The sequence below is a fragment of the Rhincodon typus genome, chromosome 11 (genome assembly GCF_021869965.1).
Source record: "Rhincodon typus isolate 14 chromosome 11, sRhiTyp1.1, whole genome shotgun sequence".
NCBI classification, from domain to species: domain Eukaryota; kingdom Metazoa; phylum Chordata; class Chondrichthyes; order Orectolobiformes; family Rhincodontidae; genus Rhincodon; species Rhincodon typus.
This window is the reverse complement of record NC_063342.1, coordinates 14,757,482-14,781,943: the sequence shown is the minus strand read 5'-3', so window position 1 is coordinate 14,781,943 and position 24,462 is coordinate 14,757,482. Positions and strand designations below refer to the sequence as shown.

Genomic DNA, 24,462 nt, shown 5'->3' with positions numbered 1-24,462 from the left:
ACCTACTAACCTCATCCCGCCCCCTTGACCTGTCCGTCCTCCCTGGTCTGACCTATCTCCTCCCTACCTCCCCACCTACACTCACCTTTACTGGCTCCATCCCCGCCTCTTTGACCTGTCTGTCTCCTCTCCACCTATATTCTCCTCTATCCATCTTCTATCCGCCTCCCCCTCTCTCCCTATTTATTTCAGAACCCCCTTCCCCTCCCCCATTTCTGATGAAGGGTCTAGGCCCGAAAAGTCAGCTTTTCTGCTCCTATGATGCTGCTTGGCCTGCTGTGTTCATCCAGCTCTACACCTTGTTACATATGACACTATCCTGACACTTAGAAATCCAATAGTTTTCTGGATCCTTCCCTGCCCCAGGTTGGGAGACTAGTCATAGTCATACAGCGCGGAAACAGACTCTTCGGTCCAACCAGTCCAACCAGTTCATGCCGACCATAATCCCAAACTAAACTCGTCCCACCTGCCTGCCGCTGGTCCACATTTCTTCAAACCTCTCCTATTCATGTACTTGTTCAAATGCCTTTTAAACTTTATAGTTCCTTTCTCCTTTGTAACATATTACTTTGCTGTGCTGAAGTGTGGAGCCTTTTGTCTCAGCCCATAGCCCGGTACTTGAGTACGAATCACTGCGACACCCTTTTATGATGGATTTACCTGTCAGCCCGCCCGGTGTGTGTGAGAGAGAGAGGATTTGCTGAATTCAGTTATGTGAGCGCAGCCACTTCCCCTCCTCCCACGCCAAAACAACAATAAACGCGACCTGAAAGGTCCAAAGTTGCTGCTTAACTGAATACACAAACGGTAAGGTCGGCAAAGGCGTTACAATGGCAACACAATTCCGAATTCGAGCAGACGGTAAGTGGTCCTTGAGATTTAAAAACAGCTGTTGCTTCTCTGCGATGTTGAGGTGAATGGGGCGCTTCTTGGAAACTAACACCGAGATTTCTTGTGAGTTTCACCGCTGACTGGTTACTTTCCTCGGGCGCTAATTTTGCAGTTTCTCTCTGCAGTGCCACTGCTCACCCGAGGCACATCAGAGCTCCTGTCTTTCCTGTCACTGTTCTCTCCTAACTTCCCTACCTCCTCGTTCCCCTTCTCCCCTCTTTCATTCCTGTTCTCTCTCCACCAGGTGGTAAACACTTTGAGAGCACTTATGCCTGGACGTTTTGGGAGGTGGTGTCTGTGTGTGTGTAGGTGTTGTAGGTGTGTGTTGAACCACAGATAACTAACTGCTTTGTCGACAGGGCCTCTTAATTCTAGAATCGTTGAATTATACAGAAGACGCCCTTCGGCCCGTCGAAACTACTCTAAATCTATACAAATCCCACTTCCCATCATTTGATTTATAGCCTTGAATGTTATTACATTTCAAGTGCTCAATCAAGTGCCCATTTCTGAAGAAGAGTCTAGGCCCGAAACGTCAGCTTTCCTGCTCCTCTGATGCTGCTTGGCCTGCTGTGTTCATCCAGCTCTACACCTTGTTATCTCAGATTCTCCAGCATCTGCATCTCTGAAACCTTTTTAAAAGATTGTTAGGGTTCCTGTCTCAACCATCCTTAGTGCATTCAAGATTCCCACCACCCTGAGTAGTTTTCTCCCCCCTCAAACCCCCTCTAAACCTTCTGCTTACCACATTAAAATTATGTCTCCTCCTTCTTAATCTTTCAACTAAGAATTCAACAAAGGGATCGCCTTATGAGCTGGCCCTTATTTCAATGGCATTGGAGTATTAGAGCAGCGAAGTCTTACTGCAACTGTACAAGGTGCTGGGGAGACCACATCAGGAGTACTGCCAGCAGTTTTTGTTGCCCTATTTAAAGAAATATATCATTTCATTGGAGGCAGTTCAGAGAAGGTTCACTCAGATGATCCCTGGTATGAATGGATGGCCCCATTTTTACAGGGCTTTGGTGAGGCTAAAGTTTTAGTACTGTGTGCAGTTTTGGTCTCCTAGTCTGAGGAAAGACATTCTTGCTATTGAGGGAGTCCAGCGAAAGTTGATCAGACTGATGGCAGGACTGACATATGAAGAAAGACTGGATTGATTAGGCTTGTAATCACTGGAATTTAGAAGAATGGGGTGTGTGTCGGTGGGATGGTGGGGTGGTTGGGGGGCGGGGGGCGGGGGGGAGCGGGTCTCATAGAAACATGTTAAATTTTGAAAGGATTGGATAGGCTAGATGCAGAAGGAATGTAGGGGAAGTCCAGAACTAGGGGGTCACAGTCTAAGAATAAGGGGTAAGCCATTAGATGAAGAAGAACTCAAGGAGTTGTGAACCTGTGGAATTCTCTCCCACAGAAACTGTTGTGGCCAGTTCATTAGATTATATTCAGGGGAGGGAGCTGGATGTGGCCCTTGTGGCTAAAGTGATCAAGGAGTATGGAGAGAAAGTGGGAATGGGATACTGAGATTGCATGATCAGCCATGATCATATTGAATGGTGGTGCAGGCTTGAAGGGCCGAATGGCCCATTCTTGCACCTATTTTCTGTGTTTCTGTGTCTTATGAGCAATGGCTGAACAGGTTGTGACTCTACTCATTGGAATTCAGAAGAATGAAAGGTGATCTCATTGACACATACAGGATTCTTAAGGGGCTTGACAGGGTAAATGCTGAAAGGATGTTTTGCCACATGGAAGAGTCTAGGACCAAAGTACATAGTTGTAGTTGTTGGTTGGTTCACTGAACTGACTGGTTTTCATGCAAACGTTTTGTCTCCCTTCTAGGTGACATCTTCAGTGCTGTCTAGCCTGCGTTAAAGTACTGTTGTTCTGTCCCACTCTGAATTTATATGGTGGGTAGTCTTGTTTTCAGTTTTGTACCGTTGTGGTATGTAGATGGGGTCTATTTCAACATGTTTGTTTATCATATCGGTGGTTGAAAACCAGGCCTCTGGGAATTCTCGTGCTTGTCTTTATTTTGCTTGTCCTAGTACTGTAACTTTGTCCCAGCCAAACTGATGTCGTCCTATATTGGAGTGCAATGAAAAGACGGAGAGTAGGAGGCGAGACAGCACCGAAGATATCACCTAGAAGGGAGACAAAACGTTTGTACAAAAACCAGTCAGCTCGGCGAATCGAGCAACAACTCCATCTACAACCCAAACTTCGTTAAACATTAAAGAGTGCATAGTCTCGGAATAAAGGGATGAGGAAGAATTGCTCGAGAGAGTGTTACGAGTGTTTGGAACTTCTTGCCGCAGAGTTTCTGTGTATATTTAAGACTGTGAAGGATAGATTCCCGATCAGGAGAGGAATCAAGCTTTATGGGGAAGGGGCAGAACAGTGGATGTGAAGAATGTTGGATCAACAATGATCCTATTGAATGGCAGAGTAAGCCTGAAGGGCTGAATGGCCTAATCCTGTTCCTATTTCTTATGGTCCTATGGGAAGACCTGCTTCCTACTCACTCTGTCCATGACCCTCATAATTGTATACACCCCAGTCACGCCCCCTCAGCCTTCTCTATAGAAAACAATCCGAGTTTATCCAGCTTTTAATCGCCATTAAAATGCTCCATCCAAGGAAATGACCTGGTGAATCTCCTCTGATTTGCTCAAGTACAGTTACACCCTCTTCTTTACCCTTGCTCAGATTTAGGGTGCAGCAATTAGGATGCTGCAGCAAAATTCAAGAATTTAGCTTGTTTGAGTCAGTCAGTAATTATTGCCAGTCGCTAATCCAGTTTGACACTGCCCTAGAGTTATAATGCAGTTATCCATAACCACATTGCAGGAACCTGCTTCCTTCAGAGGTTGCAATGCAAAAATGTTTTGACAGGTCTGGTTAGAAATCAACACCTACATTTCTGAAGGACAGGGGAAGCAGAAGCATGGGAACATCAGCATATTCTACACCCCCAACCCCCGACCCCTTGCCATTAGATCTATTAGACTTTTTGATATGGTTTTGTAAAATTCCCACCAGGTTTTGTTTTGTAATTTGTGTAATTGGTCGCTTCCCCAAAACCATTTGCTCCTCCACAATTTTAATCCCCTACCATTAGAATAATCAAATTTGTCTTCCTCAAATCTGAGGTGGATTATCTCCCACTTTCTCCCATTGAACCACATCCACCACTCGCATAGTTTGGTCATTACCCTTCACAACTTCCAGCGGCCATCTCCCCAATTAGAGACTAAAAAATGGACAGTATTCATTTTGTTGGCTAACAGGATGGAGACACAAAATCAGGGAAAGACCTGGGACTGGAATGAGGCAAATAAAAGGAAGTTGAAGTTGGCTTGGGTCTAAAGGCACCACTGAAAAGAATATACTGCAGAAAATGGACTGCGTAGGCGAGGCAGAGATTATGAAAGTTATCTTCCGATTTGTTTGTAAATAATCAAATGAAAAGAAACATGGAGCCTGCTATCTCTTCCAAGTCACTGACTAAAATATGCTAGAAATCACAGTGGGTCAGGTTGCATCCATGGAGAGAGAGCAAGCCAACATTTCAAGTCTAATTGACTCTTTTCTCTGCCCAGTGAAACAGTTGAAGCTACCTCATTTAAGGCAAAGATAGATAGATTTTTGAACAGTAAAGAAATTAAGGGTTATGGCGAGCGGGCAGGTAAGTGAAGCTGAGTCCAAGAAAATATCAGCCATGATCTTATTGAATGGTGGAACAGGCTCGAGGGGCCAGATGGCCTATTCCTGCTCCTGTTTCTTATGTTCTTATGCCCATCAGAGCCCATCTCTTCCATCTCACCTGTGTGAAATGTAGCTAATGCCAGATGTGGCACTTGGTTCAATATGACGGTGCCATTATGGTAGGAAGTGCTTCGGCTCTTTGGAGCCCATCTGCTCCAGGCCAGCAGCATGCTTTTCACTATGTACTTTTTTGTCTTCTTTTTCTTATCCTTCTCTTCATCTTTGAGGCTAGAGCAGTGTCAGTGGGGCGATAGCTGCAGCGTCAATGGGCGTGGGTGGATCGGAACTCCTGGCAACAAGAGCAGTGCCCCGAGCCTGGACACTTGACAGCAGCAGGGCCCCGAGCAGGAACTCCTGGCAGCAGTAGGCCTGGAGCCTGAACTCTTAGCAGTGTTGGACAGCAGCAGAGCTGGGGTTTCCTGGGGCATTGGCATTGTCATTGACCTTCCCAAAGCACGACTCCTCGAGAACTGTATTAGAATGGGGAATAGCCAAATCTCTCTGATAATTAAACTAAAACACAAGGCCCAATCTGTTATAGAACATGGAACATTACAGCGCAGTACAGGCCCTTTGGCCCTCTATGTTGCGCCGACCTGTGAAACCAATCTGAAGCCCATCTAACCTAAACTATTCCATTATCATCCATATGTTTATCCAATGACCATTTAAATGCCCTTAAAGTTGGCGAGTCTACTACTTTTGCAGGCAGAGCATTCCGCGCCCTTGGTACTCTCTGAGTAGTGGGTGTTCTGTCTAATAATGACTCTCAAAACACCCAAAAGAAGCTCATCTTTCCTCTCGTAATCTACTAAAAGAGAGTGGTTAAAAGAAAGAAAATCCCTGATCTCCACTTTACAAGTAACAAGAAACAATTTACTTATTCAACCCAACAGTGAACAAATTAACAAAATTACTAACAAACCAACAATTCCCCCCAAAGTGCTAACCGTTCCCTAACTGGTCTAAATTCTACTGGAATGCTGTTTAAATAAAGACAAGTCCCACTAAAGTAAACCCAATTAATAAGAAGCAATAAATTATAACTTAATCTCTCCAGGTTTACACAGACTGTCTTCTGGAATATTCTGTCTTCTCCGGTCTCTTCACAAACACTTTTCTTCTGTTAATTCTGCTGTCAGGGATGTTTTTATCTCTATAATTTCTTCAATGAGGACGTTGAGCTAAAATACCGTAGTACCTTTGATTAATTAGATGGGCTTTCTCTGAGAGCTGAATGGTGCTAATTCTGGCAGGTGGCAAATGGCTCTCCCTGATTTTTCAAATGCCTTTGTCTTATATACCCATAATGACGTAATCAAATTCTTATAAAATGATTGGTTTCAGGTTGTCAACACTATCAGTTTTAAATTCATTTGGCTTTCTGTACCTAAGTGCTTTGTTTAAATTAATTGATCAAATTCAAACTTGTTGTTTTCAGACAAAGTGCTGCTTGGCTGTTCTATACAAAATGTTTCCATTCGGACACTCTCTGTGCAGCTGCATTTATAAACTTCCAAGCACAGACAAAGCACAAGTTCTCAAAGGGACCACGGCACTCTTTTCACCACAATCATTTTTACCAACAAATTCTAACTTCCTGCCTTCCAATTCATGAATACGCTACACAACTTCGTAACAAATAGAATACCTCGTAGACACCTTGCAGAAGCCCTGGAACTGTGCTTGAGACTCAATTTGAACAGAAGATCAACTCTTATTTAAATAATTTCTTTTTATTCTTTTTGTAGCTCAAAATGGCCCCGGATTGTGGCAACAAAACACTTTTTACTATATCTTCAAGACATATGTGACAATAAAATCATCATTCATCATTCATTCATATAATCTGGATTGATACACCTATTCTATAGTATGACCCTTTGCAGAGAAGCAGTAGGCAGGTGCAGCGAAGGCCATATATCTAACAATGCAAAAATGATACAAGGATATGTTTCCCTAGCAACTGTGAGAGGTTGATGCTGCCAACAAAGTTTGAGTTTGAAAAAAAGCACATGGAGGAATCAGAGAAGAACAGAGATTGGTAAAACTTAATAATAATGATCACAGCCATTAGAATTCAAGGAAGAGCCTGTTCATCCTTAATTATCCCTTAGCTCTTTCCCTCCTATGCTATATTAGCTTCCCTCCCTTATATGTTGAATTGCAACCCCCCCTTCACAATTATTATCTCCTTTACACCCCGGCATGCTGCCTTCAATCTCCACAATTGAATTCCCCAGTTTCCCAACCAGAGCAGTGGCCTTTGATAACCCCCTTTGACTTTCTGTGGACAGACCAACAGGACTGACCGTGACTCACCCTCCCCAACCAACTTGAGATAGAAATCAGGTGAAGCTATGCAGCTTCCTGCAGCTTAATCTGACTCCCCAGATTGGTTGTGCTGGACCTGCTAGACAATCCATGGCCCACTCCCTGGGCTGTAGAGGTACAGACTCCTTGACCTTGAGTATCCCAAGCCACAAACTGATTGTGTTCAAGCCCCTGGATGAATATTTGACAAAGTCCTTGACCTACTGTAATGGTACCCCCGTTGGAAAGCATGATGGCGTACAGGAACATGTCCATGCCTTTGACTGATTTCGGCTGACAACCACGATAAGCTGCTTGGCTTAGTGCCCACATGAAAAGACAAGGCAAGACAGAAGTACTGTGAGCTCCAGCTAAGTGGGCAAAGCATAGGTAGGGCAGAGATGCTGTGGGCATCTAAATTGCTGCAAAGTTGGTGCATGCTCAGAGAGCAAGTGAGGATTTTGTTTGCATCCATGAGGTTTTTTGCTTATTGCTGGACTCAGTGTCCTGGCAGTAGCATTACAATGAAGGGGGCTATGGCACTCCAAAATGCAGCATTGAAATATGAAACTGCATTGTCAGTGCTTTGGGAATATGCCATAATGATGCAGTGGAGCCAAGCCCACCTCCATGGATGGGAAAGCAGGTAGTCCCTGGAGAGCCACCTTGAGATGCTGGGGACAGCTATCCAAGATGATGTCCTGGAGTAATTAGCACCCACACTGCCTTGTACTTAAGGAATTCTTACCATCCAGTTCCTTTCTGCCCTGTCAAAGAATAGATCAAAGAAGTGGGATTACAAACTAATATATGATAATATATGCAACTAGGCAAGCAAGGCAATGGCCCAGTGGTATCATCATTCGACTATTAATCCAGAGACACGACAGGTATTGGAATTTGAATTCAATAAGAAGGAAATCTGCCTGTGTCACTCCAGATCCACAAAAATGCAGTTGACACTTGACTGGTCTCTGGGCAATTAGGGAGCAATAACTTATAGCCTAACCAGCAATGCCCACATTGTGAATCATAGAATCCCTACAGTGTGGAAGTAGGCCATTTGGCCCATCCTGACCCTTTAAAGAGTATTCCACTCAGACCCCCACCACTAATCCACCTCACATGCACACGACAGACAATTTAGCATGGCCAATCCACATAACCTGTGCATCTTTGGACTGTGGGAGGAAACCCATGCAGACACAGGGAGAATGTACAAATCCCACACAGACAGTTGTCCAAGGCTGGGATCAAACCCAGGTCCCTGGTGCTGTTGGGCAGCAGTGCTAACCACTGAGCCACTGTACTGCTGCTTGTACAAGTTTAAATAAAAAGCCACTTGTCACTCACTACCAAGATTTGTATCTTGCTGTTCAAAACATCGTTGCAGAATCGGTCCTTTTTCTCTTCATTGAGAATCCCATTTCTACAAAATTCACCACATTTTCCCAAGTGACTTGCCTACAGTGTTCAGTCGATGGGAAGATTCCATCCCTGGAGTTATTGCTTCAAATCCAACGTGACTGTTGTTCAGAGTTGAAGAAGAGTCACCTTCAACCTGAAATATTAACTCTTTCTTTTAGCACAGATACAGCCAGATTGACTGAGTTGTCCAGCACTTTCAGTCTATTTAGTTCTTATTTCCAATATCCTCAGTACTTTGGTGTATTTTAGTGAGAAAAAGTAGGACACTTGATGGAGGGTAATGTAGCGACTAAGAATTGCAACCACAGACGCTCGACTATAGAAAAAACATTTAAATTAAGGAGAAATTTGACATAATAGTAAAATACTTAAAAATTAAGAACTAAGATTTGCTGAGCAGGATAAAGGTTAAGTATGCTGATTGTTTTGACGGTTAATCATTTCTATCAGAGATCATAGAGCAGAACCTGGAACAAAAGGTATTGTGTTCATAGAAATCTTTCCTTCCCCTTCACGCTAACTGAATATTGTTAAATGTAATTTTCTCTTTTACCAGGCCGTATCAAACTTGTAATAGTTGTGATGTGCTGTATTACAGCTTGGTATTTGGGCCAAGTGTTATCAGGTCACATCTTCGATGGCTTTCTACGTAAACACCTTAAGACAGTTCAGAAGATTGTGCAGAAACCTACTTTTAAAGGTAAAAAAAAAACCCACTGTTTAATCTGGAGTACTGGCAGTTTTATATATCTCTGGTTTTAATGGTCTCCAACTAGATTAGACCATCATGCCCAGTGGCTGAACATACAACACCTGTGGTGCACAGACCAATATATTTGAGTCATGGATATTAAGAAGCAATGAAGAATTTCACTACTCTCCTGGTTTTGGTATCTTCCACTGCTTCACATGCTTACCCAATTTTCTTTTTGTTATAAGAACATCAGAGCCAGGAGGAGTAGTAGGTCATCTGGCCCTTTGAGCCTGTTCCGCCACTCAATAAGATCATGGCTGATCTTTTCATGGCCTCAGCTCCACTTACCCACCCTCTCCCCATAACTCTTAATTCCTTTACTATTCAAAAAATGATATATATTAGCTTTAAAAAACATTCAATGAGGAAGCCTCTTCACTGGGCAGGGAATTCCACTGATTCACAACCATTTGGGTGAAGATGTTCCTCCTCAATTCAGCCGTAAATCTGCTCCCCCTAAGGCTATGCCCTCTTGTTCTAGTTTCACCCACCAATGGAAATAACCTCCCTGCTGCAATCTTATCTATTCCCTTCATAATTTTACAGGTTTCTATAAGATCCTCCCTCATTCTTCTAAATTCCAGTGAATATAATCCCAGTCCATTCAGTCTCTCCTCATAAATCAACCTAGTGAATCTCCTCTGCACCCCCTCCAGTGCCAGTACATCCTTTCTCAAGTAAGGAGAACAAAACTGCATGCAGTACTCCAGGTGTGGCCTCACCGGCACCAGCTGCAGTATAACCTCCCTGCTTTTAAACTCAATCCCTCTAGCAAAGAAGAACAAAATTCCGTTTGTCTTCTGTTGTACCTGCAACCAACCTTCTGTGATTCATGCACAATGGCACCGAGGTCCCTCTGCAAAGCAGCATGCTGCAATTTTTTACTGTTCACTTTTTATTGTTTTTTACTGTATCCATTTACTGTTATTCCTACCAAAATGGATGACTTCACATTTAGTAACATTGTACTCCATCTGCCAGACCTTCACCCACTCACTTAAACTATCTATATCCCTCTGCAAACTTTCGGAATCCTCTGTACACTTTGCTCTACCACTCATCTTAGTATCATCCTCAAACTTTGATACACTACATCCGGTCCCCAATTTCAAATCATCTATGTAAATTGTAAACAATTGCAGCCCCAACACTGATCCCTGATACACACCACTAGTCACTGTTCGCCAACCAAAAAGCACTCATTTAACCCCAATCTTTGCTTCCTGTTAGTTAACCAATCCTTGATCCATGCTAATACATTGCCTGTAACACCATGCACCTTTATCTTATGGAGCAGCCCCTTTTGTGCGGCACCTTGTCGAATGCTTTTTGGAAATCCAGATACACTATATCTACTGGGTCTCTGTTGTCCACCTTGCTCGTAATGTCTTGATAGAATTCCAGAAAATTAGTCAAGCATGACCTGCCTTTCATGAACCCATGCTGCATCCACCCAATGGGACAATTTCTATCTAGATGTCTTGCTATTTCTTCCTTGATGATAGATTCAAGCAATTTCTCCACTACAGAAGTTAAGCTATTAGTCCTCATCTTTTGTCTACCTCTTTTTTTGAACAGTGACATGACTTTGGCTATTTTCCAATCTGCTGGAACTGCCCCAGAGTCCGCAAATTTTGGAAAATTACCACAAGTGCATTTGCTATTACTCCTGCCACCTCTTTTAGTACCTTTGGATGCATTCTATCAGGGCCAGGAGACTTGTCTATCTTTAGCTCCATTAGCTTAGCCAACACTACCTCTTTAGTGATAATGATCATGTCTAGGTCCTCACCTACGTTAGTCTCCTTGTTGTCAACTACTGGCAAGTTGTTCATGTCCTCCACTGTGAAGACCGACACAAAATACCTGTTCAATGTTTTGGCTATTTCATCATTTCCCATTATTAAATCCCCCTTCTCATCCTCTAAAGGACCAATGTTTACCTTAGCACTCTTTTTCATTTTTATATTTATAGAAACTTTTGCTATCTGTCTTTATATTCTGAGCTAGTTTAGCCTCATAATCTATCTTACTTTTCTTTACAGCCTTTTTTGTGGCTCTCTGTTCACCTTTAAAATTTCCCAGTCTTCCAGTTTCCCTCTGGTCTTTGCAACGTTGTATGCCTTATCTTTCAATTGATAGCCTCCCTTATTTCCTTAGACATCCATGACTCTTTTCTTACAGTCCTTTCTTTTCGCTGGTATATAATTTTGTTAAGTACTTCGAAAAATTGCTTTGAAAGTCCTCCACTGTTCCTCAACTGTTCCACCATCGAGTCTTTGCTTTCAGTCTACTTCAGCCAACTCCTCCCTCATACTATTGTAGTCTCTTTTGTTTAAGCATGGGACCCTGGTATTGGATTTTATCTCCTCACTTTCCATCTGTATTCTAAATTTAAACATACTGTGATTGCTCCTTCCGAGAGAATCCCTAACTATGAGACCATTAATTATTCCTGTCTCACTACACAGGACCAGATCTAGGATGGCTTGCTCCCTCATTGGTTCCATTACATACTGTTCAAGAAAGCTACTGCAGATACATTAATGAACTTTTCCTCAAAACTGACCTGGTTTGACCAATCGGCACATAGATTAAAATCACCCATTATAATTGCTGTACCATTTTTATAGGCATTACTTACTTTTTTGTTTATTGCCCACCCCAATGTGATGTTATTATTTGGTGGTCTATAGAGTACGCCTATCAGTGACTTTTTCTCCTTAGAATTTCTCATTTCCACCCAAATGAATTCAATCTTATTCTCCATTGAACCTGTATCATCTCTCATTACTCCCCTGATGTCGTCCTTAAATATCAAAGCAATACCACCTCCCTAACCTTCCTGCCTGTCCTTCCGAATAGTCTGATACCCCTGGATATTTAACTCCCAGTCGCCACCAATCTTACAACCATGTCTCTGTAATGGCCACTAAATCATACTCATCCGCGATGATTTGTGCTGTTAACTCATCTACCTTGTTTCGAATGCTACGAGCACTCAGGTAAAGTGCCTTTATACAAAACAAAAGAACTGCAGATGCTGTAAATCAGGAACAAAAACAAAGTTGCTGGAAAAGCTCAGCAGGTCTGGCAGCATCTGTGGAGGAGAAAACAGAGTTAACATTTCGGGTCCGGTGACCCATCCTCAGAACTGATGGTGGCTGGGAAAACGTCAGTTTATATGCAGAAAATAGGGAGGGCCTGGGGTAGGGAGTAAACGATAGGATAGAGCCCAAAGAGAGACAAAGACAGTTGGACAGACAAAGGAGTTGCTAACGATCAGGCTGGGAGGGTGAATAGGTGTTAATGGGCACTGTTAGTGACTAACAACAGAGGATGTGTAATGGCAGGCTATGTGGTAACAAGGCCTGGTGTGTGGGGTGGGGGGCTGGGACATGGGAGAGTTTAGGCCCTAAAATTATTGAACTCAATGTTGAGTCCAGAGGGCTGTAGGGTCCCCAAGTGGAAAATGAGGTGTTGTTCCTCCAGCTTGCATTGGGCTTCACTGGAACACTGTAGCAAGCCAGAGACAGAGATGTTGGCCAGGGAGCAAGGCGGTGCATTGAAGTGGCAGGCAACAGGTAGTTCAGGGTCTTTTTTGCGAGCAGAACGTAGATGTTCTGCGAAACGGTCGCCAAGACTACGCTTTGTTTCCCCAATGTAGAGGAGACCACATTGTGAGCAGCGAATGCAGTAGACTAGATTCTGGGAAGTGTAGCTTCACCTGGAAGGTATGTTTGGGTCCTTGGATAGTGGGGAGGAAGGAGGTAAATAGGCAGGTGTTGCACCTTCGCCGGTTACAGGGGAAGGAGCCGTAGGGCTGTGGGCAGGTGTTGGGGGTGAAGGAAGTGTGGACCAGGGTGTCCCGGAGGGAACGGTCCCTGCAGAAGGCAGACCAGGGAGGGGAGGGGAATATGTGTCTGGTGGTGGCATCTTGCTGGAGGTGGTGGAAATGGCGTCTGATGATCTTCTGGATGTGGATGCTGGTGGGATGGTAGGTGAGGATAAGGGGAACCCTATTGCTGTTGCGGGAAGGAAGAGAAGGGGTGAGGGCAGAAGTGCGGGAGATGGGTCAGACCCGATTGAGGGCCCTGTCGACAACGGAGCTGGGGAATCCTCGGTTGAGGAAGAATGTGGACATTTCGGAGGCTCCCTGTCGAAGTTGGCCTCATCTGAACATATGCGACGGAGACGGAGGAACTGAGAGAATGGGATGGAGTCATAAAGTGCCTTTATGTTAGTTTTTATACCTTCTTCTTGAATTCTAACATCTCCATTAATAACATCTCCAGAGTTTTCCTTCCTCTTGATTTCTTCCTGTTGACTTCCTTCATAGTCCTCCTGCATAAAAGTTAACCTGCTGTTTCCTTTCCTATTTACCATTATACTTCCTGTCATTTTCCCCTTCACTTCCACCCATTTCACTAGTTTAAAGTCCTAATGGCTACCTTATTCATCCTTTTTGGTTGAACATTGGTCCCAGCTCGGTTCTGTTGGAGACCGTCCCAATGGTACAGATCCCTTCTGTTCCAAAACTGATGCCGATGCCTCTTTCCCACACCACTCCTTTAGCCACGTGTTTACTTCCCTAATTTTCCTATCCATATGCCAATATGCATGTGGCTCAGGTAGTAATCCGGAGATTATAACCCTTGAGGACTTGTTCCTTAATTTCATTCCTAATGCTTGATAATCGCCAAACAGGTCCTCCTTCCTAGCCTTGCCAATGTTGTTTGTCCCAATGTGGACCAGAGAACTGGATCCTCACCTTCCCGCCCCAATTTCCTTTCAAGCCGGTCAGAGATGTCCCTCACCCTGGCACCAGGCAGGCAACACACCATGTTGGACTCTCGAACCTGCTTAAAAAGGATGCTGTCACTCCCCCTAATTATCGAGTCATGTAGGCCAGACCAGGTGAGGATGGCAATTTCCTTCCCTAAAGGGCAGATGGGTTTTTCCAACAATTGATAATGGATTCACGGTCATTGTTAGATTCTTAGTTCCAATTTGCTATGGAGGGATTTGAACTCAGGTCCCTGGAAAGTTATCTGGGTCTCTGGATTAACAGTCTAACAATAAAATCACTAGGCCAATGCCTCCCCTTGTCATACAGCTATAGCCCGTCACCTGCCCAGCCATCTCTACTTGGTTAATTAAGTTAGTTGTTAGTTAATTAATTGTTAGTTAATTGATTAATTAGTTCTGGAATGTCCTTTGTAAATTTAGGGCAGATTTCCTACCAGTCAATCAGGTCACAGCTCTCCTGTGACGTCACCTTTCCAGTTAGGTTTCGGTTCCTTCGGCTGCTCCTCTCTCTGACAACAGTCCCTTGAAACAAGCTATTTTTTACCCCACTCTCAGCTGCCAATCAACTGGAAATTAAAATAATATTGATGCTGAGAAAATCTGGAAAGGACTATAAAGGAACAATATCAGCCTTGGGCGTTTTCTGTGACAAACAGTTACATTTGAGTTATCTCTACATCTCATACCGCTCTCCTTATTCTCGTTGTGACAATTAAAAAGATCTCATCATTGTCTAAAGGAAATAGTCATTTCCTATCAAACTCATAACATTTAAAAAATTTGACGAAATCTACTGTTGGCCTTTTCGCCTCTGATGGGAATTTTTTTCAGTCTATCACATCTCTGCTCACAGGTCTAGCTTTCCTTCCTGGCTTTACCTTGACAATCCTATGCTCCAATAATCTCCATGCTTTAAAATCCTTTCTTGCCCCAAACTGCATATGTAATTCTATTCAAATGAACCATTACTTTATTTAAATTTGTCATTACCATTTCTTTACTCACGTACACCTGGCTTCTAATTATGAAATTCTTTCCTTTTTGGAGGAGTGGGGGGTAGGCTGTTTTTAATTCCATTACATGTACTTTCTGAGGATTATCTATTTGAAGAGATGGCTCTATAAAACCATTATTATTGTCATCTTTCCATTACTCCAGTGACAAATATTGAGCCAACAGTGCAATGCTCCCCTACTAGAGGTGGCACACTACACATGAGACGTTAAAACAGAGCTCTTTCAACGGATCTTAAAAGACTCAAGGAGCATAGGGGCAATTCCCCCAATCCTGTGTCTTGCCTGATATTTATCCCTGAATAAATTAGTCAATAATTTATCAATATTTGCAGGATCCAACTATATCCAAATCATCTATCCTGTTTTCTACATTACAAACAGTAACTGCATTTTAGAAGTACTTCATTGTCTGTATAGTGCTTTGTGAAAAGTTAAGCCCATGAATATTGACATAAAAAATATATTGTTAGCTAACTGTAGACTATTTCCTAATAAGAGCCAGCAACTGCCTAGAGACAATATTTTATAAAAAGCTTCATTTTAGAAAAGTGATTTTTTTTTTAAAGTGTAATTGTAACTTATTTTAACTACTTATAATATTTTCAGTACCTGCTCCAAAACACCAAAAATGTGGTCATTGGAATCCATGTCCTACGGGAACATTTGCTTTCACAGTGCTGAGTGGTGCTGAGAAAACCAATCCTCCCAAAATTTGTTTTGAAGATGAAATGTGAGTACCATTAATTCCTTTCTACTTTTGATTGCGATCCCGTGATCAAAGTTGCTCAAGGAAATCTACTGTGTTAATAATAAATTGTTAATTCTTTTAGTTGAGCAATAAACTTGGTGTCTGGTATTAGTTATTCAAAAAGTCTTAGGAACCATTGGGGCAATTTTGAGGGTCATTGAATGCTTTAATTTTATTGTGTTGCAAATACAGAGGTAGGGAGGCTGATTTGATTTGGCAGTCTGTGTCCATGCCATAATACCTTAACTAACAAAATATTTTCAATGGGTGCAATATTTTTATAACCAGTTGAGAAGGCGTATACCCGATGCCCTCTTTTTATTAATCTTGGTTGTTTGCAACAAGTAGTTTTAATTCCTTTCACTAAGCAAAAATTAAGGGGCCACTTCCTTGAGAGAAAGAAAGAATAATTTTCTAACTTACTAACGTTGTAAAATCAACCACACACTAAAATAGGTATAAAGTTTAGAAAAGTTTAGAAAGGAGAGAGAGTGTTTGGTAGAAAAAGCAAAATCAAGAATAGGCAGTTTAGAAAATTTTTAGAGTCCTTGAGTTGTCATAGTTGGACCAGAGACCATGACTGTTTATTTAATGGTCTTGTATCCTCATTAGTAGCAAAATCTGTAGAACACTTACACTCTCAGTGAATAGATATTTTTCTGATTTGTTATGTCACCAGTGGTCGTTTTTGAGATGATGAGAAGAGGCCAAAAAGATAGAAATCTTTCAGTCGTTGCTGTTACCCCCCCAATTTTTTTTTTCTCTCTGCTGCTGTACTAGGCAACTACTGAAATATGGTTAGTTTGAGTTTTCCAAGTCTGGTTTAATTGACTTTCACAGCTGGACAGTTGCAGAAAACAATTTATGTCTAATGTATAAAACCTACCCATGAGTGGAAATTAAAACACAGTCTGCAAGTTTCTTGATGCCCAACTCAGTTGACTGCTTTCAATGTCTTTAGGTAAATTGGTAGTTTCAGTTCAGATGGTTGGTTTTATTTCATACTGACTTCCTGCACTAAGTTGCACGTGGTTAGGAAGGAGAGATCACAGCCAGAGTGAGACACTGTCTGAGTGAGTATATAGTTTGGGGAATTTGGAAACAGCGTGGGAATAGAACTGGTAAATCTTCCTTTTCAGTCTCCGTTTTAAAAATTTAAAATCAGTCAACTAGCAAAAGGTCGCTGACTCAGCTGACTAAGGGATATTTATCAGTCAATCACTTGAAGCCTCAATAGAACCTTACTAGGTGTTAACACAGTGTGGAGCTGGAGGAACACAGCAGGCCCGGCAGCATCAGAGGAGCAGAAAAGCTGACGTTTTGGGTCGGGACCCTTCTTCAGAAAATGCTTTCCCGCTCCTCTGATGTTGCCTGGCCTGCTGTGTTCCTTTAGCTCCACACTGTGTTACCTCTGACTCCAGCATTGGCAGTTCTTACTATCTCTTACTAGGTATTAATTACTATTACAGCTTAACTAGTGGGAGTCATCTTGGCTCACTTCAGCTCTGTCCAGATATAGATTAGGACTGCCATCGTGTTAAGGGCTTGGATAGAGAGGAATTTGTTAAGGAAATTTTCTTATTCAGTACATGGATGTACATACTAGAGAAGGAATAAAACTTGATCTTCTCTTGGGGAAATAAGGCAGGGCAAGTTGCTGGGGTGTCAGTGGGGCAACACTTTGGTGCCAGTGATCATAATTCTATTAGTTTTAAAATAGTTATGGAAAATGATAGACCTGATCTAGAAGTTAAAGTTCTAAACTAGAGGAACATCAATTTTGATGTATTTAGGCAAGAACTTTCAAAAGTTGATTGGGAGCAGCTGTTTACAGGTAAAGGGATGGCTAGAAAGTGGGAGACCTTCAAAAATAAGATAACGAGAGTCCAAAGACAGTATGTTCTTGTTCAGGCAAAGGGCAAGGCTGGTAGGTGTACGGAATGCTTGATGACCAGAGAAATTGAGGCTCCGATCAAAAAAGGCAAGGAGGCATATATCAGGTAAAGACAGCTGAGATCGAGTGAATCCCTAGAATAGTATAAAGGCAGTAGGAATGTACTTAAGAGGGAAATCAGGAAGGCAAAAAGGGGACATGAGATAGCTTTGACAAAGAGTTAAAGAGGATCTGAGGAGATTCTAAAAATACATTAAGGACGAAAGAGTAACTAGGGAGAGAATAGGGCCCCTTAAAGATCAATGAGATTGTGTGTGGAACTGCAGGAGATGGACAAGATACTAAACAAGTATTTTACATCAGTGTTTACTGTGGAGAAATATATGGAACTTAGAGAACTTGGAGAAATAAATAATGATATTTTGAAAAGTGTCCATATTACAGAGGAGGAGGTGCTAGACATCGTAAAATGCATAAAGACGGATAAATCCCCAGGACCTGATCAGGTGAATCCCGGAACTTTGTGGGAAGCGAGGGAAGTGATTGTTGGGGCCCCTTGCTGAGATATTTGTATCATCGTTAGCCATTGGTGAGGTGCTGGAAGACTGGAGGTTGGCTAATGTGGTGCCATTGTTTAAGAAACGTGGTAAGGAAAAACCACTGACTCCAGTGGTTGGGTATGTTGTTGGAAGGGATTCTGAAGGACAGGATTTACATGTATTTGGAAAGGCAAGGACTGATTAGGGATAGCCAACATGACTTTGTGCGTGGGAAATTGTACCTCACTAACTTAATTGAATTTTATGAAGAAGTGATGAAGAAGATTGATGAAGGCAGAGCGGTGGAAGTTGTCTATATGGACCTCAGCAAGGCATTCGACAAGGTTCCTCATGGTAGTTTGGTTACCAAGGTTAGTTCACATGGAATACAGGAATAACTAGCCATTTTGATACAAAATTGGCTCAAAGGTAGGGGACAGTGGGTGGTGGTGGAGGGTTGCTTTTTAGACTAGAGGCCTGTGACCAGCAGTGTGCCACAAAAAGCTGGGTCCACTGCTTTTTGTCATTTATATAAATCATATGGATATGAATATAGGAAGTACGGTTAGTAAGTTTGCAGGATTGGTCCTTGAGCAGAGTGGATCAGTTCAGCTGTGAGTGGCTAATTTACAAGGCCTTGTTGACAAGATCAGGATGGAGGTGACTCTTAGTTATGGAAACAAAGCATAGCAGTTAATAAGGAGTGGCGTGAAGGTGAAGTAGAGGATTATTCGTTGGAACAATATGAGGAACTTTTTTTCTGTTTTGCCTATTTGCTGTATCTGAGCTGGAAGAGATTACTGTATGGCAAAAAAATATAAAATGAATAAATGCTCCATTGGCCTACCCCATTGTCCGTTGCCTCTGGAAAACCAATATGTGAAACAATTAGTAGATAGAAGGAATATTGCATCCTTGCTGTATTATTTTCAAGATTTAGCAGTTACTTTAGTTATCATGGCTGAAATCAGGGTAGCACGGTGACTCAGTAGTTACCACTGCTGCTTCACAACACCAGGGACCTGGGTTCGATCCCTGGTTTGGGCGACTGTCTGTGTTGAGATTGGATTTTCTCCCTGTGTCTGTGTGGGTTCCTGTGGGTGCTCCAGTTTCCTCCCACAGTCCAAAGATGTGTCGGCTAGGTGGATTGGCTGTGGGAAGTTGCTCATAGTGTCCAGGGTTGTACAGACTAGGTGGATTAGCTGTGGGAAATACAGGGTTACAGGGATGGGGTCGGTCTAGGTGGGATACTCTTCAGAGGTAGGTGTGTACTCAATGGGCTGAATGGCCTGCTTTGACATTGTAGGGATTCTGTGATTGCTGTCCATTACACCACTAATTTTAATGTCATACAAAGAAAGTTACCTCAGAGCACATCAAAGATAAAACCATAAGTTCATTGGTTGATGATAGCTACTAACTTGACTATATTATAGATTATGTTCAGATTGTTGATAAACAGGTGGAATGGGTAACACCTAAAGGACCAATAAGAAATGTTAAAAATCAAATTAAGAACTAAGTAATTAAAATAAAGATCTTGGGCCAAGTAAGGTATTGTACCTGCATAATGTGGGAGTTGATGGACCCCATCGTGGTTTATAGTCTGTAGCAAGTGTTGGTTACTTGAGGAACTCTGGCTCAGAGATTTTGAGCTGGAGCCTGAGCTCCAAACACTGTTGACACATCAAGGAGGGGGAAATGTTACCTGGAACTATCTTGAATTCAGTCAGGGATTGGAGAGTATGACTCTGAGCAAGGCAGGTAGAGTGATCCAGGAGATGGTGCTGAAGGAGCCTCAGCCCTTGAGCTTGTCCAACAGGTTTGAGATTCTTGCTCCCTGTGTGGGTGAGAGTGGGTGGGGGGGAGCGTGTGGGAGTGTGGCTATAGGAAGGATGAGCAAACTGACCATAGCACCATGGTACAGGGAGCCATTCAAAAGGGAGCAGAAAAGGAAAATGTAGTTGTAATCAGGGATAGTACAATCAGGGTAATAGACACTATTCTCTGTGGCCAAGATCAGGAGTTCTGAAGGATGTGTTGCCTGCCTGGTGCCCAGGTTCAAGATATCTCATCTGGGTTGCAGAGGAACTTGGAGTGGGAAGGGAAAGATCCAGTTGTTGTGATCCATGTAGATACCAATGTTACAGGTAGAAAGAAGAAAGAGGTTCTGCTGAGGGAATGTGAGTATCTTGGAGCTAAATTAGAAAGCAGAACCAAAACGGTAATAATCTCAGTTGTGTGGAAAATTATGGAAAAAGTTGAAGTATTGGGAAGGCTCAGCAGAGGTTACTACAGTTTCCAGAACAAGTTATAGGTTAGAGAGTTTGGAAACGCTCAGGAATCTAACTTCAGGCACAGCAGATAAGGGACACTGAGAAGAGAGAGACAGTCAATCAGTCAAGACAGCAGGACTGAGGGTGTTGTACTTAAATAAACACACCATATGAAACAAGGTAAATGAGCTTGTAGCACAGTTTGGAATTGGCATGTCCGATGTTGTGAGTATCACAGAGACGTGGGTGCAAGGGGATCAGTGTTGCGAACTAAATATCCAAGGATACACATCCTACTGAAAGGGCTAGGAAGAAATGAAATAAAATTATGGTTCAGAAGATATTTACAAGAATGATCCTGGCAATGAAGGGCTGTTCATATGAAGAGTGTCGGAGGACTCTGGATCTGTACTCAATGAAGTTTAGAAGGATGGGAGGTGAGCTGAATGAAACTTACAGAATACTGAGAGGCCTGAATAGAGTGGATGTGGAGAAGATGTTTCCACTAGTAGGAGAGACTAGGAACCAAAGGCACTGCCCCAGAGTGAAGGGCCAACCCTTTAGAACTGAATTGAGGAGGTATTTCTTTAGCCAGAGGGTGGTGATTCTGTGGAACTCATTGCCGGAGATGGTTATGGAAGCTAAGTCGTTGAATGTACTTAAGACAGGGATATACAGGTTCTTGATTGGTAAGGTGATTAAGGGTTATGGGGAGAAAGCAGGAGAATAGGGTTGAGAAACATATCAACCACGATCAAATGAGACTCAATGGGTCGAATGGTCTAATTTTACTCCTAGATCTTGTAGCCTGATCCATTTGCCTCAATATGTGGTCATTTGATCACTGCAGCTCTTTTAGGTCCATATTTCATTTTTTTTCAACAATGTGAGTCTATGAATGTTGCAGGTATTAAAAATAAAATTGATAGTCATGACAATATTAGCAATCTTTTAGGGATAAAGTTTCTGATTTCCACTAATATTTCCACAAGAACTATTTGTTGACATCGTCCCTGAATGGCCAGGCTTTTAATTTGTTATACCCTGTGATTCAGAACTACCCATCACAGGAAATGGTTTCTACACACGTGTTGATTTGTTTCAAACATGTTGACTAGATTACCTCTTAATTTTCTATATTCTTGGCAATATAAGATTAATCAATGCAACTTGCGCACAATTTAACTTTATAGTCTTTCTACCATAAGATTTATAAATTAAAATGGCAATTTTAGTTACTAAAATCAACTCATTTTTTAATATATTTTTAAACAGCCTTCTGGGTGGTGTGAAGAATAACTTTGGCAGGGGCATGAATATTGCCATCGTGGAAGGTAAGATTCTATTTAAAACGGATGAGGTGAATTAAAATGTTACAGTGTGAAGTATCTGCCGACTTATAGTCAAGGGACATTAGCACTAGGATATTGAACAAATGTTTATGTTGGCTCCAGTCACTAGCATTCTATACTGCAGAACCAGCTACATGATGCTCTGGAGCAAAAACAGGCTGCCTCCCAATAATGTACCTCAGTCTCCCAAAAGTGATAACCGCACTGTGGAATATTTATTTGCCGTGTTCTTAATTGCCATGAGCTTGTGGGAGGACGATCTTCTCCTTGAGGTGCTGCTGGATGAATACTGCTTTCTTTCTTTGGGAAACTTAAATGAATAGAAATGAGTTATTCTGTATTTTCAGTACACAATAAAAGATGTTTGGCACTTTGTGCCTTTCTTTCCTCTGTTTAATTTAATGTAATTTTGTAAACTCAGTACCTCAAAAATTACAAAATGGATTTCCTGCCTACATGACCCAGGACCCTGTTTGTAGAACATATGACATCAGAAACCACATCATACATTTTCAGTATTAACCATCTATTACTTTCAGTTAATGACAAACCAGCATCTCTCATTTGCAAAAGATAATGGCACCAGTTAGTCTACGTTAGCTCATATATTTTGGATAACATTTCAATGAACTCAGGAACTTGTGAAATTCTACCGTGACTTGTAGCCTTCTCACCACATTACTAATATGAAGAACTGGCAAGTTCCATATCTTATGACAGGCTCCTTTCAGCCCTACCCATCTTCTTGTCAACAAACTGCATGTACACTTTCAAACACCTCCATCATTTTTTATTTTACATTTTCTTTCTGTTGTTTAGTATTATTAAACTAGCTAAATAAAATGTGGAGTGTGAAAATTGAATTCAGATTATTTTCAAAACAGGTAAAGAAAATTATTTTTGTTGTATTGTATGACTGGAGTTTAGCTGAACACTGGTATGGTCCGGTAAAAAGAGTGCTTCTTTCCTTTCCTCACCTTTTCACTGATGGATCTTTGAAAGTTTGCATTCATGCTGCTGCACTGGAAGAAATTTATTTCCTTTTCAAACTGGTAATGCAAGTTTCACTCCAATGTCCCACAAAAGTAATTTTAGTTATAGAGGCAGAGAGAATTTACATTAGAGAAGGAAGCCATTCAGCCCATCATTGACTGTGCCAGATGGAAAACTTGACAACCTAATCCCTCTTTCCAGCTCTTGATCTGAGAAGCCCTATAGATTGTGGTTATTCAAATGCACATCCAAGTAATTTTTAAAGATGACAATTTCTATCTCTCACCCTCTCAGGTGATGAGATCCAGATCCTTCCATCAGGCTAAGGGGATTGACCATGATAAATTGCCCATAGAGTTCAGGGATGTGCAGATTAGGTGGGTTATAGGGGGATGGGTCTGGGTGGGATGCTGTGAGGTTCGGTGTGGACTTGTTTCCACACTGTAGGGATTCGCTGAGGAGTTCGCTGAGGACTCCATGTGGGTGAAAGGAAGTACCTCTCAATTCCTTTGTAATCTTTCCAGCAATGACTTGAAATTCGTGCCCCTTGGTTATTGACCTGCTTGCTAAGGGAACTAGTTCCCTCCCTGTAGCTAAGTCTCTTAGAAAGTAGCACCAGCCTATCCCAGAGATAGTAAAAAAACTGCCGATGCTGGAGTCAGAGATAACACAGTGTGGAGCTGGAGGAGCACAGCAGGCCAGGCAGCATCAGAGGAGCAGGAAAGTTGACTTTTCTGGTCAGGATCCTTCTTAAGAAATGGGGCATTTCTGGCAGAGCTGCTGTGCTCCTGCAACTCCAAGCTGTGTTACCAGCCTATCCCAGTCTTTCCTGACAGCTGAAATTCTCTATTTTTGGGCAATATACTCATAGATTGGGAAGGAAATAAACCAACCATTATTACCTAGAGAAGTTAAGGGCAGTATCAAATTGAAAGAAAAAAAAATTCCATGTGGCAAAGATAAGTGGGAAATCAGAAGATTGAGAAAGTTTTAAAAGGCAACAAAAACGACCAAGAAAGAAAAGAGAGAAAATAAATTATGAAGGTGAACTAGCAAGTAACATAAAAACTGACAATAAGAGTTTCTTTAAGTATATGAAAGGGAAGAAAAAGACAACGGTGAACACCTTAGAGAAAAAGGCTGGGGAGCTAATAATAGGGATCTAGGAAATGCCAGAAGAGTTGCACAAATACTTTCCCAGTCTTTGTAGTAGATGACACTAATAGCATTCCAAAAGTGTCAACAAATCAAGGGGCTAAAGTGGGAGTGAGGGGAGGGAAATAATTAACGATTACTAGGGAAGAATACTAGGACAACTATTGAGGCCAAAGCCTAGACCTGATGGGTTAGCTTCTAGGATTTTAAAGGAGGTAGCTGCAGAGATAATGGAGCACTGTTCGGAATCTTCCAAGAATCCTTACATTATGGAAAAGTCCCAGAGCATTGGAAAACTGCCAATGTACTGTCCTTACTGAAAAAGGGAGGGAGAAAAATGAAAGGTAAACTATAGACCAGCTAGCTTAACGTCTATCATTAGGAAAAGTCAGACTATTATAAAAGGTATAACAGTAGAGCATTTAGAAATGCTTAATACAATCAAGCAAAGGTTAGTATGGCTTCATGAAAGCGAACTGATGCCTAACAAATTCTTTGAGGAGATACAAGCAGGATAGATAAA

The 24,462-nt window shown here is 42.0% G+C and overlaps 1 protein-coding gene across 1 annotated transcript in view; it reads left to right on the top strand.

Moving 5' to 3' along the window:
• The first annotated feature begins 760 nt into the window (after positions 1–760).
• LOC109930916 (FAM3 metabolism regulating signaling molecule B) overlaps positions 761–24,462 on the top strand; it is a 36,314-nt gene continuing 12,612 nt past the window's right edge. Inside the window, exons 1-4 of the mRNA XM_020530291.2 lie at positions 761–864; positions 8,960–9,103; positions 15,589–15,712; positions 21,715–21,773. Of these exons, the coding sequence (XP_020385880.1) occupies positions 834–864; positions 8,960–9,103; positions 15,589–15,712; positions 21,715–21,773 (358 nt within the window). The 5' untranslated portion in view covers positions 761–833. The remainder of the gene's footprint in view (positions 865–8,959; positions 9,104–15,588; positions 15,713–21,714; positions 21,774–24,462) is intronic.